The following is a 17,016-nucleotide window of genomic DNA, read 5'->3' as shown; positions in this document are numbered from 1 at the left end:
CTCCGCTCATATTTCCCATATTCCATCCACTTTAGAACTTTTCAAGATAACCGAACATTCATCAAACTCAATGTTAAGCCCCGCCTTCTTCTTCTCTTGGACTCTGCCTTTGGTTGACTCCTGCCAGTCATTCATCAAATACATCAACTCGTCGTTGAAGGGAGTTTGACTCGCGTAGTGAAGTTTGAACGTTAGGTAATACAGAAGTATTGAAACCCAGCAACGACGGCGCGACATACCGGACACATCTGTTCTCCCGAAGCAGCGTCCAGAACACGGAGAAGGATGAGGATGCTCTTTTCTTTTTCCAAAGCAATGCAAAGCGTTCACCCTCCCTTTGGGGCTTGAAATATTAATGGACGAGTTTTATTCTGGAGTGACGAAGGTGACCTTCATGCGTTTGTATGAGTCTGCAGAGAGAGAGAGAGAGAGAGAGAGAGAGCGATATTCCACTTTACTCCTCCGCCAGCACTCGTCCTAACCCAACGGATGCATATTTGCATTCGCGTTAAAACCTTAAAACTGTTTGTCTTTGTCTCGTCGGAGGAAAACACATCCAGATGGAAGTGATTATACTAAGAGATACTTAACATTACATAACGTTGTGTTTCGCAGATTCGCTTGCAAATTAGTTTTTTATTCTATGAAGTGGAAACAAACAGATTTGTTGAAGGTTGAACGTTAAACATTCAGCAATAATAAAACTGTGCAATATTGAAGCCATTGAGGAAACTTTTTTTGTTTGTACTCAATCATTTAAAGGTGCATTATGTAATAAATCATAAAATCCTCCTAATATGTCACAGAGACTCAGGAATAATGTTCATATAACAAACTGAACTCAACAACAACAACAGTACAGACACAATATTTGCATTAAAAATATTTTGCAGACTAACGTTTATGTTTTGAAATCATGTTTTACCGCCGTCTGTCAAGCATTGCAGTCAGTAGAGTCTCAGCTGCCGAGCAACCACGGGTTGCCAGTTACGTCAGAAAACGAAAAACCTAAAAGACTTCGGTATTTAAAATTTGAATGTAGTAACTGTTTTTGGCCACATTCTTACATATGGCACCTTTAAAGCGGAACTAGACCGGAAGTTCCTATTAACGCTGTTTTTTTGGTGTGTATCTGCATCATTGCCTTGTTTAAGGCAGTTTATGAAGCCCTGACGGCTCAAAACAAACAGTTCAGCCACTGCTGAGAACGTTGTGTTTTATTGTAATCTCGGGGCTCAACGAGATCTCTGAAAATCCCGTAATAGTTACGTAAGCAGCGGTTTTCCTGAACAACCGATCGTCCTACTCCGGGCACTAGTCCGGGCACATCCGGTTGCGTACATTGAACTGCAGAAGAAGAATAACGTCCGTTGTGGAGGTGTTTCACGAGCAACAGTGTCTTCTGACTCTGGGTCTGACTCCGGGTCAAAGGTCGTCAAAGGGACTGTGGCGGGGAGTCGTGAAGAAGCTATTTTTAAACACTGTTAAAACAATGTTTTGATAATGAGGAGCAGTGCATCCACCGTTCCAGAGGGGGGCGCTGCGATTCTGAGAACGGATGTGCTGGATAGTACTGGCCAATCACAAGCCTCTGTCTTCTGGGAGTGAAAGTTCGTCAGAAAAGAGGATTTCTATCGGCTCGTTTACAGAAACTAGGAGGTTTTTGACCATAAAAACAAGTTAATATATGTAAGTAGACCTCCATAACTAACATATATGTGCAACAGGACCACTCTATGTCACCTTTAATGTTTTTTTTTGGTGTGATAGTAAGACAGAACAGAACACGCAGCAGTCCATCCAAACGTCTCTCTGCGTCTGTGTCACAGGAGAAACATGAGTGACGGGTCACGTGATGACGTCGCTTTTACACCCACCCTCCTTCTCCCTGTGCTGTCGCTCCATCTCTCTCTTCAGAAAAGTGCTGAATGTGTGTGTGAATGTGATGAATGTTGACAGCATAAGAGGCGGGGGCTGGGCGGGGGGGGGGGGGGGGGGGGTGGGGGGGTGCAGTACTGTTGGTCCCACGTGGTCTGTTAGCTTCATGCATGGCTAATGTTTTCTGGCACGCCCCGGGTCTGGGCGGCGTGACGAGACGGTGCACGGTGGCACGTTTTTCTTGACGACGCGGTGGAAAAAGACTCGAGTTCGCAATGATTGTGAATGAAAATGTGCTGTGACACGAGGATTGTGTGTATAACAGCATATTTGTACTAGGAATGTCCTCATCAGCTCTTTTGGCGCCCAATCACATTCAGATGTTTTAGTTTCTGCCCATACTGAGTCCAAATCAGATGTTTGTATTTAACCTATGCAATACAGTTTTTGTTTTTTTTAAATAGCCTCTGTCAGTAAAATAGATAATATTCCTGATTAAAGGATAAACTCTTCTGTCATATGTCTGTTAAGGAGGCTGCAGGTCAGAGAAAGAGGAATAGTTTGCAAATCTGTGTTTGCGTACATGTCATTAAATGTTTGTTTATATTCTGTACAAACATCCGAGGGTCTGAGTTACAGTAATGTTGTGCTGAACCTGAGCATCGTATGAAAAATGATGACCAAATACTGTATATCAAACACCGTTGTTGTGAAATAAATGCCTTGTATAGTTAAAGGTGCATTATGTAATAAATCTAAAGCAACTGGCCGTAAAATCCTCTTAAAATGTCACAGAGACTCAGGAATAATGTTCATATAACAAACTGAACTCACCAACAACAACAACAGTACAGACAAAATATTTGCATTAAAAAATAAAACATTTTGCAGACTGGCATGTGGCGCCACCTACCGCCGTCTACCAATCATTGCAGTCAGAGTCTCAGCTGCCGAGCAACCACGGGTTGCCAGTTGCGTCAGAAAACGAAACCTAAAAGACCTCGGTATTTTTTAATTTGAATGTAGTAACTGTTTTTGGCCACATTCTTACATATGGCACCTTTAATATATATTTAAATACAATTAATAAATGGAAATAATTTTTAAATGCTCAGATCGGCTCTGATCTGAGCATTTAAGATCTGCAATATCCCCCAATCAGTACTAATTAATTAATGTAATATTAAAGAACCCATATCAGTGTTTCCAGCTCATTTACTGTAGCTGTTTTCCATCTAATTTTCTTTTTAAAAATCATTTATTTCCATAAATTGCTGTTCATGTCCACACTCAAAACAAATCGTTATTTCCCATTTATTCAACGTAACTCGCCCAAATTACAATGTCACAAACAAATGTGTCGCTTGCATTAATATTGCATAAACTTGCATAATATTATTATTATACTATTGTTCTTCTACTATAAGTATAATAATATTATACTATTGTTCTTGTACTACAAGTATAATATTATTATACTTATAGTAGAAGAACAAAGATGTTTCTGATGGAGTTGTTCTGACCGTAGCTCACAGCCACATCAACACTAGATGATGTATTTGAATTATACGTAGTAAATAATTCACATCGATTGATTTTTTTTTTTTTTTTACCCTAAGTGTCATGTCTTCAGGGTGATTTGCAAAGGAGACTGAAATTAAAAGGAAATCAGTGGCTTTTGCTGAGCATAAAAAAATCTATTATATGTGCAATTAACGTTTTATTTATTATTATAAACATCCAATGCCAGATTTAAATGATTTACTTTTGTTTTTACTCTGCATGAGTTGCTATAGGGGGCAGTATTGAAAATAAACATTGGAATTAGTCGTTTTACAACCTGGAGGACTCGATGTCTGGGTCACAGAAACTTTATTCTAGAGCTGCAACTAACAATTATGTTTTATAATCGATTCATCGACTAATTGTTTGGTCCTTAAAATGTCAGAAAACATAAAAAAAAATGGGAATGATTATGTTCTCGAATGTCTTGTTTTGTCCACAAACCAAAATTATTCACTTTTTAATGATTTCTTTGTTATGTGGAGCAAAGAAACAAAGTAAATATTCACATTTAAGAAGCGGAAACAATCCGAAATCTTGTTTTAATCATGGAAAAAGCACAAAAAAAAAAGTTCATTTGTAAATTGTGGTCTTTTTTATGTTTCTACAGGTGCAGGGGAGTCTGGCAAGAGCACCATTGTAAAGCAAATGAAGTAAGTAACTCCAAAATTAATGTTATTTTTTTAAAATCTCTGTATTCTATTGTAAAGTTGACTCCACCTTTCTGGAAAGTAGCTTGACTGAACGTATGAGCCCAACTTTTTGACCGGTTTATTGCAGGCGTTCTGTACTGAAAATTAAATTATAGTGAACAGTCGATGTGCTAATGTATAGATCCTGTGTTTTGGGAAAACTAGCAGCATCATTTGAAAGTTTAAAAAACTCATTCTTTACACATTCTCTATTTACACTCAGGCACTGACCATGAGGAAGATTAAACCCGACATTTGAGCTCAATAATTTATTTATTTTAGTCGCCATGTGATTGTTAGATAAGGTTAATTTGCCCATGTGTGGATTTTAAGGGGTGTGTGTCGTGGCCTTGTGCTGTTTTATTGTCTTTGCGCTGCTCCGAGCACATTAATAGTTTTTGGAGTCTGTTGACACACACACACACACATTCTTGTACTTGCTGCATACTGAGGACCGGGTCAAAGAGCTGACAAAGTGAGGACCAGCATTTCCACTTTATAAATCAACACAATTACAAATATCTACTTCATGAATGACATCTACTAAAATTTGACCCAAAATGTTTGGTCCAAAATTTGAAAAAAAATTTTTTACCCAAAATTTGACCAAAACGTCATACTATTTTGTCATCCAAAATTTGAAAAAAAATTTGACCCAAAATTTTTGGTCCAAAATTTGAAAAAAAATTGATGCAAAATTTTTTGTCCAAAATTTGAAAAAAAAGTTGGACCCAAAATGTTTGGTCCAAAATTTGAAAAAAAAATTGGAAAAAAAAATTGGACCCAAAATGTTTGGTCCAAAATTTGAAAAAAAAATTGACAAAAAAATTGATGCAATATTTTTGGTCCAAAATTTGAAAAAAGAAATTGGACCCAAAATGTTTGGTCCAAAATTTGAAAAAAAAAATTGACGCAAAATGTTTGGTCCAAAATTTGAAAAAAAAAATTGACGCAAAATGTTTGGTCCAAAATTTGACAAAAAAAAGTCATACTATATACTATGTTTTTTTTTTGACAAACAGAGTATAGCATGTTATAGCAACCTAAGGAAGTGATTTCAATGAAAACAAAGTGAGGACCGGCCAAAATGTCCACACTCCGTAAAAATGTCCTCACTTTGTTGGTTAAAAACCCTCACTGGTCCTCGGTATGGCGCAAGTACAAGAACACACACACACACAGACACACACACAGACACAGACAAAAGCAGGCTTAAATATTAACGTTCCTCTGGGATAGCCGGACGTCGAATGTATTTTTTATGAGCTCGGAGCAGGAACAGTGTGTCACTTTTAGAAGTTCCTCTTATTAACAGGTATATGGACGCACTGATAAATCAACCTCCAACACACAAACACTCACAACTCTGGCCTCTCTCTCTCTCTCTCTCTCTCTGCTCATGTTATGTAACATTACAACAGACAAAAAGGTGCAAAAAATCACTGTCGTATTCTTTAGAACATTGGTTCTCAAAGTGCGGCCCGGGGGCCAATGGGGGCCCGCAGAAACATTTCTGGCGGCCCCGCAATGAATTACAGTTGATAGTTTTAATCCAGGAGCGACTAAACTTGTTAAATGTTTATTGGACATTACTGGATACAGACCAATAAGTGTAAACAAAAATACTGTGTATTTACCTGGTTTCTATATGGTGAATTTTAGTGTATTATTGTGTTATAAGCTGGTAATAAGCAGGTAGCTACAGCCCCCAATTACTAGCTATTTACCCAGTAAATATATGGTAACAGAAATGTGTTACTTGGTATTAACCTGTAATTAGAAGGTAAGAACAATGGCCAAAATACTGGGTAATTACCCAGTAAATTATAAAGCGTTATTATATTAACACATATATTACTTAACGTTAAACTGTAGAACGGCAATCTGGTCATTAAAATGATTACAAATGGGATTTCTTTCTGGTTTTTTTTTCCTTTGGCGGCCCTCAGTCCAATGTCGGGTTCCTAAATTGGCCCTCAGGTATCAAAACTTTGAGAACCCCTGCTTTAGAACATCTTGGTAAATGTTGTGTTTGCTGTCACAAGCCTGGAGGATGAAATGTGTAGATTAGAAGATGCGTTGATGGGGGTAGCAACCAATTTACTCGCCTATTTATGACAGTTTGTTCTCTGTGCGCTTTCTTCCCCTTTTTTTACGACTTGGACGATTGAAGTGTGTGTGATTGTGTGTGATGATAGAGTGCAGATGTCTTTACACTCCACGTCCACAGTGAGTGAGCAGAGCAGCAGGTGAACTCAGGTTACTGCATCAAATCATTGCTGCAGAGTTGGAGCAGTGTGTGTGTGTGTGTGTGTGTGTGTGTGTGTGTGTGTGTGTGTGTGTGTGTGTGTGTGTGTGTGTGTGTGTGTGTGTGTGTGTGTGTGTGTGTGTGTGTGTGTGTGTGTGTGTGTGTGTGTGTGTGTGTGTGTGTGTGTGTGTGTGTGTGTGTGTGTGTGTGTTTTAACCCTCACTGCATCATCCTACGCTACACAGCTACACACTGGATGTTGTGCAGATGTGATTAGCGTACGCTTCCTTGGTCGATAAATGCAAACAATCGATACGCTTCATTGCTGTTGCACCAAAGCATGTAACTGATAAACCAGTTCTTACTGTACAGTATTTTTTTTACTTAATGTATAAATGTTTACATTAATTACCAGGTCAAACTCAGATGACCTTAGTCTGGTCAAGATGGGAAATAAAACTGGGGAAGTAGTAGTGGTCGGGCAAACATGTTCGTGACAATATTTCACTGAATTTAGTCAAAGTAAAAGTGCTTGTTTTTTAATATGGAACGATGTTTCATTCACAATAAAAACATAATTTATGATGCAGAAACAGAGAAATAAATGTAAAATCCACTATATGTGTGCAGCTGTTTTACATGTTATACTTATATATAAGTGTGTGTGTGTATATATGTGTTATACTGAATATATAATACATTTAATGTGAAAATTAAAAACATATATGTATATATACACATACATGTGTGTATGTGTATATATGTGTGTTTGTATATATATACATATATATATATATATATATATATATATATATATATATATATATATATATATATGTATATATATCAGTATGTGTGTATATACGTATATATGTATATATGTGTATATGTGTATATATATGTGTATAAATAAATGTGAAATCCAGTAAATGTGTGCAACTGTTTTACATTTTAATTATTTTATATATATATAAATATATTATTTTATATATATATATATATATATATATATATAAAATGGCTATAGTCTTCCAATTGGAAATATAAGATGGAAGTATCTGTGAGTCACCAGGGGGAAACTCCACTGGTTGCAAAAAATCAATTTCAATGGAAGTCTGCAGTAAAATAATCTACCAACTTGATTTCTAACATTAGTAAATGTTTTCCTGAGGAGTTAATGTCTCAGTTGCTCGTTGCAGGTTTTCTTCAACAGCACATGATGTCAATTTTGTACAAAATGTGTTCCCATGAAGAGGAAAATAGATAATAAAACACAGCGCGTGTGAGTGGAGAGCGTGTTATTGACGTACTATAGTACTGTTCACTCGATCGTGCAAATCCTGATTATTGAGGCGTCACAAATGGGTTTAATGCAGTTCTGCACCTGGACGACGATGATGATGATGATGATGTACATGTTTATATGTGGTATCTTTGTGAGGAAGCCCAACAATTAACAAGCTCTTGGAATCAGTGGAGAGAGAGAGAGAGAGAGAGAGAGAGACAAAAAACTCTCTGGCAGTCACTCAGACTCAGATGTGCAGCCATCTGCCTCAGCTTGTTGTGGTAATTGGAGGAAATGGAGAGAGGTGCAGTGAGAAGATAAGAAAGAGAATGAGACCATACAAGAGAGCACATTTTTCATATATATATATATATATATATATCCACTTTAATAAAAGTTGCATGTGTTCTCGATGTCCTCAGGATCATCCATGAAGACGGCTACTCAGAAGACGAGTGTAAGCAGTACCGAGCAGTGGTTTACAGTAACACCATCCAGTCTATTATGGCTATTGTTAAAGCCATGGTCAACCTGAAGATAGACTACAGCAGCCCAACCAGAGTGGTAAGATACACACACACGTCATACTATACTATGTCAAGCAAAATTTAAAAAAGAACTTGACAAAAAAAGTTTTGGTCCAAAATTTGACAAAAAACGTCATACTATACTGTCTTCCAAAATTTGAAAAAAAAAATTGACCCAAAATTAGAAAAAGAGAATTGACCCAAAATTTGAAAAAGAAAATTGACCCCCAAAATTTGAAACAAATTTTTTACCCAAAATTTGAAAAAAAAAATTGGACCCAAAATATTTGGTCCAACATTTGACAAAAACGTCATTCTATACTATGTCGTCCAAAATTTGAGAAAAAAATTTGACCCAAAATTTTTGGTCCAAAATTTGACAAAAAAAAATGGGATCCAAAATTTGAAAAAAAAAAATTGGTCCAAAATTTGAAAAAATACATTTGGTCCAAAATTTGAAAAAAAAAATTTGGTCCAAAATTTGAAAAAAAAAAATTGGTCTAAAATTTGAAAAAAAAAATTGGTCCAAAATTTGAAAAAAAAAATTGGTCCAAAATTTGAAAAAAAAATTATGGTCCAACCTAAGGAAGTGATTTCAATGAAAACAAAGTGAGGACCGGCCAAAATGTCCTCACTTCGTAAAAATGACCTCACTTTGTTGGTTAAAAACCCTCACTGGTCCTCAGTATGCCGCAAGTACACACACACACACACACACACAAGGGCTACCCAGAATGCATTGCGTGCCGAAAGCAGCAAAACGAGTACGCTACAAATAAGTGTTTTCTTTGTTAATAGAGATATAAAAATGATGAAAACCATTGTATTATCTTAGTTTAGGCCCATATTATGGATTACTGACATCATTGTTGCGTAACATTTAATGTATTTTTTTATTTTTACGATGTTTTTTAAATGGAGGCCGGTGCGGGACAAGCGACAAGTACGGCTGACGTAAATGCATTCTTTTTCTTCTTCTTCTTCTTTTTTGGAGTCGCCAGACTGGACGCAGCTTTCGCGTTATTCTGCCCCCTACAGTCTGAAGACGTATCTGCATTTAAGGGGTGTCCCATTTCTAAGTGACAAAATAACCCTCAACACTTGGTTTTCAGGGCCAGTTAAGATTAAGGGTTAAGATTAAGGGTTAAGATAGGAATCGGCCCCTTTCTTTACAAGATGCTCTCTAGAGCGTCAGTGATGCTCAGACTTGAAAAATGCAGGATGTGCAGAGACAGAATCATTGAAAATCGGTGGTTTTCTTAGCGTGGGTGCAGGACGCTGCAGAGTCAAAACACTACCTACCCTGTGAGAGAATGCAGAATGATTGTGTGCACAGACCAGGATCTCCCTTATAGCCATAACACAACAAAGTCCTCTTTCATCCGTCTGCGGTGTGTGTGTGTGCCTCAGGTTTATGCATGCACACAACTGAATTCACAATAGTTCACTATTCCACTTTTTGTTTTTTTTATGAAACTTGCGGCTCTCTTCGCTTTCCCTTCTCATCTCGATGGAGCAAAGACAAACTTAAGTTAGAACCCAGTAAAACAGCGATTGTGTCAAGGCTGCGGTTCCTCTGGAAAACAGGTCCTGTTTCTCCTGCGATGCCTCCTGGCAATTCATGTTCAGTCAGCGACACGTTGGCAAATGTAAGGCTGTCATTTCATTTCATTAACCTGTTCACGGCACCTTCATTTTTTTCAATATCAAAGGTAAAAACTGCAGTTGGGAGTCGAAAAATGAAGCTGCAGGAAAACGGCTCTTCTCTGATCAGACTCCTCCTCCATCTTTGATCGTCTCTTTCCCTCAAAGCTATAATAGACTGAATGTTTTGTTCTGATACAGCAGCTTTGGCAGATACTGTGTCGTCCACAGAGAGCTCTTTGGGAGCAGATTTATTCACAAGTGACGGCAGGACACATTTTTTTACAGCACGTTGAGTTTGCTGCCTTCTGACATATTTCTATTTGAGGTTAAACCGACAGTGTAAAGTTAAGTCTGCCTCTTCCCTCTAATAATTCTGATTAGACTAATCTCTTCACGCTGATGTGAAGAAAAACCGCCGTCTACTAAAAACATTTACATCCCTAACTTTATGTGACCGTTTGCCTCACTCGTCATCTGACCGTTGATTAGCCACTAATAGCTTAGCATCTGTGCCTAGCTTTGGCACAAGCTTTGCATTAATCCACATGTCACAGCAGTGCTCAGTGGAACAGGTGCAAAGTGAAGTGACGCAATGGAAAATAAACATATCAAAAGTGAAATGAGTTCATCAAACTGATTTTTTTTTTTGCCGTGGTTATTTGCCGTGCTCGAGTTAGCCACGTTAGCTGAGATAGCTTTTTAGTGGCATGTCAAAAGTGAAAACTTTACATTTGGATCATTCATTTTTATTCATTCGGTTTTGTGATTAGTGGTAATTTCAGTAGTTAATAGAATAGTTTGTTTTATTAAAGCTTAGTTTGTTTACATTATAGTTATGTCTTTAATAATGCTTTTCTCAAAATGTTTAGGTTTTTAATTAGTGTATCTTTATTGCAATGTTTGGGTGAGGCGCACTAGTGGGTATAAAGGCAGGAAGCTGGTAGGAGACTCATATCTCATAATTTCGATTTTTTAATCTCATAATTTTGACTTTTTTTCTCATAATTTTGACTTTTTTTCTCATAATTTTGAATTTTTCTGTCATAATTTAACATTTAATCTCATAATGATGACTTTTAATCTCACAATGATGACTTTTAATCTCATAGTGATGACTTTATCTCATAATTTCAATTTTTTTTATCTCATAATTTTGACTTTTTAATCTCATAATTTTGACTTTTAATCTCATAGTGATGACTTTATGAGGATATTTTTATTAAGTTTCACCTCCTTTTTTTTCCTGCCCTAAATGGGCTTCCATATTTGTCTGTTTTTATCAAGTATGTGACCATCAAATGCATATAGGGGATATAAAGAGTTCCACACCCCCGTTAAAATGCCAGGCTTTCATGATAATATATTCAATTGAACACAAACAAATCTGTTTGGGTAAAAAAAACAAAAAGAAAAAGGTCGCATGAGTGCGCTGCTCACCCTTGAAGTCGTACTTTGTTGAAGCACCTTTTTGATTTGATTACAGCATTCAGTCGTCTGTCAGCGTGACACATCTTGACTTTGACAGATTTGGAACACTTTTGCGAGCACGAGTGCCGATTGCGAGAGGATGGACCCTCTTCGCAGATTTCTATGTGCGTAAGATCCTTTTGCAGGCTTGGACGGAGCTAAGGTTAGCTTTTTTTTAGGTTAACTCTCATTGTTGTAATGATAAGTTTACCTTTGCCTTTGCATTCTCTCGACTGAAAACAAAACAAGGAACCATTTTTCTGGCTCCTGTGTATGAAGGTTTGCAGTAATACTGTGACATAATCATGAGCTAAATGTCCAAAATTTGGTCCGTATCAGACTTCAGGTTTAACCTTTTGATTAATCAACAATCTGCAATGGCTTTATCTCAAAATTTTGATTGTTTTCCTCATAATGATGACTTTTTTTTTTTTATCTCATAATGATGACTTTTTTTTTTTTATCTCATAATGATGACTTTTTATCTCTTAATTTCACTTTTTATCTCACAAATTTGACTTTTTGTCTCATAATTTCAACTTTTTATCTCAAAATTTTGATTGTTTTTCTCATAATGACTTTTTTATCTCATAATTACGACTGCTTATCTCATAATTTCAACTTTTTATCACATAATTTCGACTTTTTTTAGGTTAACTATAGCTGTTGTAAGGATAAGTTTACCTTTGCCTTTGCATTCTCTCGACTGAAAACAAGGAACCATTTTTCTGGCTTCTGTGTATGAAGGTTTGCAGTAATTCTGTGACATAATCATGAGCTAAATGTCCAAAATTTGGTCCGTATCCGACTTCAGGTTGAACCTTTTGATGAATCAACAACAGCTCTGGCAGCCTGACGCCCACAAAGCTCATCAGAGCGTCCATTAAAGCTATTTTGCAGAAACAGCCACGCTGCACACACACACACACACACACAAACATCCATCACAGCTCCAGGTCCAGATCTAGTCTGTGAACACTTTAGCAGAACACTGGAGTGTATGAGCATTAAGCTGCTGCCACCCAGGTCTGACAGGGTCTGATCTCATTCATGTGTTGGTGGAGTTCAACAGTGAAGCCCAGTCTATCTGCATCTGTGGTCATTAGAGTGGGATGGATAGATTTTCTCCTCCTCCTCTTCCTCCTCCTCCTCCTCTTCCTCCTCCTCTCACTGACAGATCTGTCAAATGGCTGCATGTACGTGACACAGTGCTCTCACAGGCTCCCACTCATGGCGCTTTGGTGCACACTGGAACATGGGATTGTGTGCATGTGTGCACACATTTACACATAACACTCACACATATAAACTAGGGCTGTCAAAATTAAAGCGTTAACGCAGGATGATTTATTTGTGGAATTAACGCGTTAATTTTTTTTAACGCATTAACGCACTTTCTCACTTTCATCGCGCTACGGGTAGACGTGCAGTTTATGAACAGGCAAGGCGGCGGGCAACTGCTTGGGGCCCTGAGTCACCTCACGTTAACCTGTGTGAAGCTGAAGGAAAATGAAGAGGAGTTATCAATCAGGAAGTTAGAAGAGGAAGAAAAAAGAGAGGATGAAGAAAAAAGAAAGAAAGACACACAGTTGTAAGTGGAGCTACTGGTGCAGATAATGATATAATCATAACATTAACAGTCACTGTCTAACTAACGGGGACACAGACAGCAGCTAACATTAGCGTCAGAATGCTAGCTGACGCTAATGCTAACTAGTAGAAGCAGTGCTTCAAAGTGCTGATGAGGAATTTCCTGCTGTGAGTTTAGTAAGAAAACTATTTAACTTCTATACTTTATATTTTGTTTATAATGTGAGTTATTTTCAGTGCAATGTATAATAAAAAAAAATAAAAGTTATTTACAGTATTTTTTTTTTCTATTTATTTATATTGTCTTATAATGTTGGTTCTTTACAATGTAATGTTTATTTTTTACTAAGTTCGTATAGGATTTTACAGGTTATTTACAGTATTTTATTGTTCTTTACATTTATATTTTCACATACTTTATTTATCTCTCCGTTCCTACAACAATATAAAGAGAACATTTGAATTTTTCTGGCATATTTACAAATGGTAATTAATCGTGATTAATCGTGATTAATCCACAGCTACCCTGTGATTAATCTGATTAAAAATTAAAATCTTTTGACAGCCCTTATATAAACATACATCAAATATTACACATACTGTTGGCACTTCTGTCAAATTACAACACGTCATTATTCGACAATAGAAACACCAGGAAAATCCATGAAATTTTACTGTCAATAGTAAAAGAAAATGTGCTCTTCACCCACAGTAAGACAAATCTGTGAGGTGTATTTGTCACAGAAACAGTGGCTCCAGCAGCAAATACTGCAGAACTGAGTGTTTTTTGCTGATACAAACATGGCTGTGGACTAATTACTACTTCCCACATCAGTCAGTTGCTTTTACTGTGTGAGTCGTCTTGTTTCTTTGGTGATTTCATCAGCTTATATTGGCTCCGTCATCACGTAGACTTAAAAAATGATTTATGATGTGTCCAAAAACTGAACCTATATCCTTCACGGTGTGTTGAGCGTGTTTGTGGAGCTGAGCCCGATGTCTGCTGTGTGAGATCTCACTTCATCTGACTGGTGTGATATGAGTTATTATAGTTATTTATTCGTTTTTGTGTTTAATGGCAATATCAGTAGTTAATAGAATAGTTTGTTTTATTACAGCTTATTTTGTTTACATTATACTTATGTGTTTTTGATTTGACTTTTTTTTTTCTATTTGTTTATCTTTATTGCAATGTTTGGGTGAGACGCACTAGTGGGTATAAAGGCAGGAAGCTGGTACTCATTGTTTTGAGTTTTATCTTATATTTAGGACTTTATCTCATCATTTCTACTTTTATACTGTATCTCATAATTATGACCTTTTATCTCCTAGTGATGACATTTTTTTTTTTATCTCATAATGACTTTTTTCGCTCATAATTTCAACTTTTTTATCTCATAATTTCAACCTTTTTTATCTCATAATTATGACATTTAATCTCATAATTTCGATTTTTTTGTCTCATAATTTCAACTTTTTATCTCAAAATTTTGATTGTCTTTCTCATAATGATGACTTTTATCTCATAATTATGAATTTTTACCTCATAATTTTGACTTTTTATCTCATAATTTCAACTTTTTATCTCTTAATTTTGATTGTTTTTCTCATAATGATGACTTTTTTATCTCATAATTATGACTTTATGAATTTTGACTGTCTCAGCTGCCGAGCCACCACGGGTTGCCAGTTACGTCAGAAAACAAAACCTTAAAGACCTCGGTATTTTGAATTTGAATGTAGTAACCGTTTTTGGCCACATTCTTACATATGGCACCTTTAAATATTTTTATTATCAAGGCTAAGTTTTACCTCTTTTTCTTTTCAGGCATTTGTTTGTTTGTTTTATTGCACTATATTAACCATCATGACCTCAATATCCAGGCATGGACATTCAGTTTTCTTTTCATATTGCAGACCAAACACAAAGAATTCAAGCGTTTTTTTTGTAGTGAAGTCTCTCCTTGTCTCTCTGTCGCCCCCTGCAGGACGACGCCCAGCAGCTCTTTGCTCTGTCGGCAGCAGCCGAAGAGCAGGGCATTCTTCCCGACGAGCTGGCCAACGTAATTAGACGACTGTGGAGCGACAGCGGCATACAGGGCTGCTTCACAAGGTCGCGGGAATACCAGCTCAACGACTCTGCTGCATAGTGAGTGGGAATTTTGTGACACTTTGTTCCGTTTGGACTGACACCCTGTGTCAATCCACTATAAATGTTAATGTGAGCGATCACATAGCTGTGCACACAATTCATATTTGAAGGTGATTTGAAAACTGTTTTCTGGCTCTTTAGTTCTGGCGTCTTATTATTATTTATTATTAGTGCCTTAAGGGCCGCTGTTTCTGTCGATGTTGGGATGGATTTGGTGGTGTAGTGCTGTTGCTCTCATTTGCGCTGCAGAGAGAAACCTGTCATTGACTTCTCTCGGGGGCCTCTGGAGATGAGAAAAATGGTCCAATAACTTTCATTTAGTTTTTACTTCTCTCCGTGTAACCTCATAAACGGAGACATTACAGTTTGTCTTGCGGGATCGCAAATTGAGACTCGAGCGAACTTCATCCGAGAAAACTGCGAGGAGTCAAACGAAATCCTCAAGTGAACCTTTTGTTTTTGTTTGTCGTAACTGTTTTTGAACAAGAAGAATCTTACTTTTTACTTTGTGGTTTTCTCACGATGTGATGGTAAAGTGTTAATTTAATCATTTATTGTCTGTTGAACCTCTGAGACAAACATGTTCTCAGGGTTGTCGTCTCCATGAAGCACCTTCATAAAGACGAAACTTCACAAACTACATGTGGACGTTTTTTCTATTAATATAATATTGGCACAAAATATTCACTGAAGGAAGAAGATAATTGATTTTAGTTGTGTATGTATATATATATATATACACGTGTGTACATATATACACGCACACATATATATATATATATACACACACACATACAGTATATTATGTTAATAGCCAACCAAATATGTTATTATATTACTTTTATAAATGAAAATATTGCTGGCAAATATGTTTATCATTATATTCTGCCTATTTTCTTTGGCGGTGGCCCTTACATTCCAAAAAGGACCAGAGGTGATAACTTCTCCAAAATAAAATATCGTCAATTACGTACTTTTTCAATACTTAACCTGCGCTAGAACGCAATCACTAGTTTGTCCAGAATCGGCAGTTTATCACGCAAATATTTTCAACGGATCCTTGTTCAGGGCGATGCCGACTATTATGAAGGTAAATTTCAAGTCATTCGGAGAAACCTTTTGTTTTTGTGAAGAAACTCAGCTCACTGTCAAAGTGCATCAGGGCAAATGGATCAAAAATTCATTAAAATTATTCCTTAAAAGTTTGGCAAATATTTTCGACGGATCCTTGTTCAGGGCGATGCAGACTATTATGATGGTACATTTCAAGTCATTCCGAGATACTTTTTGTTTTTGTGAAGAAACTCAGCTCACTGTCAAAGTGCATCAGAGCAAATGGCTCATTTTTGGAATTTCAAAAATTCATTAAAATTATTCATTAAAAGCTTTGCAAATATTTTCGACGGATCCTTGTTCACGGCGATGCCGACTATTATGATGGTAAATTTCAAGTCATTCCGAGATACCTTTTGTTTTTGTGAAGAAAGTCAGCTCACTGTCAAAGTGCATCAGGGCAAAATGATAATTTCCTGAATTCCAAAAATTCATAAAAATTATTCCTTAAAAGTTTCCCAAATATTTTCAACAGATCCTTGTTCAGGGCGATGCTGACTATTATGAAGGTAAATTTCAAGTCATTCGGAGAAACTTTTTTTTTTAGTGAAGAAACTCAGCTCACTGTCAAAGTGCATCTGGACAAATGGATCAAAAATTCATTAAAATTATTCCTTAAAAGTTTGGCAAATATGTTCAACAGATCCTTGTTCAGGGCGATGTCGACTATTATGATGGTGAATTTCAAGTCATTCGGAGATACTTTTTTTTTTAGTGAAGAAACTCAGCTCACTGTCAAAGTGCATCAGGGAAAATGGATCATTTCCTGAATTTCAAAAATTCATTAAAATTATTCCTTAAAAGTTTTGCAAATATTTTCAACGGATCCTTGTTCAGGGCGATGTCGACTATTG

At 36.7% G+C, this 17,016-nt stretch overlaps 1 protein-coding gene across 1 annotated transcript in view; it reads left to right on the top strand.

Annotated features, from left to right (window-relative positions):
- The window catches only part of LOC310929167 (guanine nucleotide-binding protein G(i) subunit alpha-2), a gene marked incomplete at both ends in the record, with an annotated part of 59,171 nt that overhangs the window by 28,991 nt on the left and 13,164 nt on the right, over positions 1-17,016 (top strand). Inside the window, 3 exons of the mRNA XM_083891886.1 lie at positions 4,052-4,094; positions 8,089-8,230; positions 14,886-15,046. Of these exons, the coding sequence (XP_083748012.1) occupies positions 4,052-4,094; positions 8,089-8,230; positions 14,886-15,046 (346 nt within the window). The remainder of the gene's footprint in view (positions 1-4,051; positions 4,095-8,088; positions 8,231-14,885; positions 15,047-17,016) is intronic.

This window comes from Microchirus variegatus (genome assembly GCF_963457635.1).
Source record: "Microchirus variegatus genome assembly, chromosome: 7".
NCBI lineage: Eukaryota > Metazoa > Chordata > Actinopteri > Pleuronectiformes > Soleidae > Microchirus > Microchirus variegatus.
This window is presented reverse-complemented; position numbering and strand designations above follow the sequence as displayed.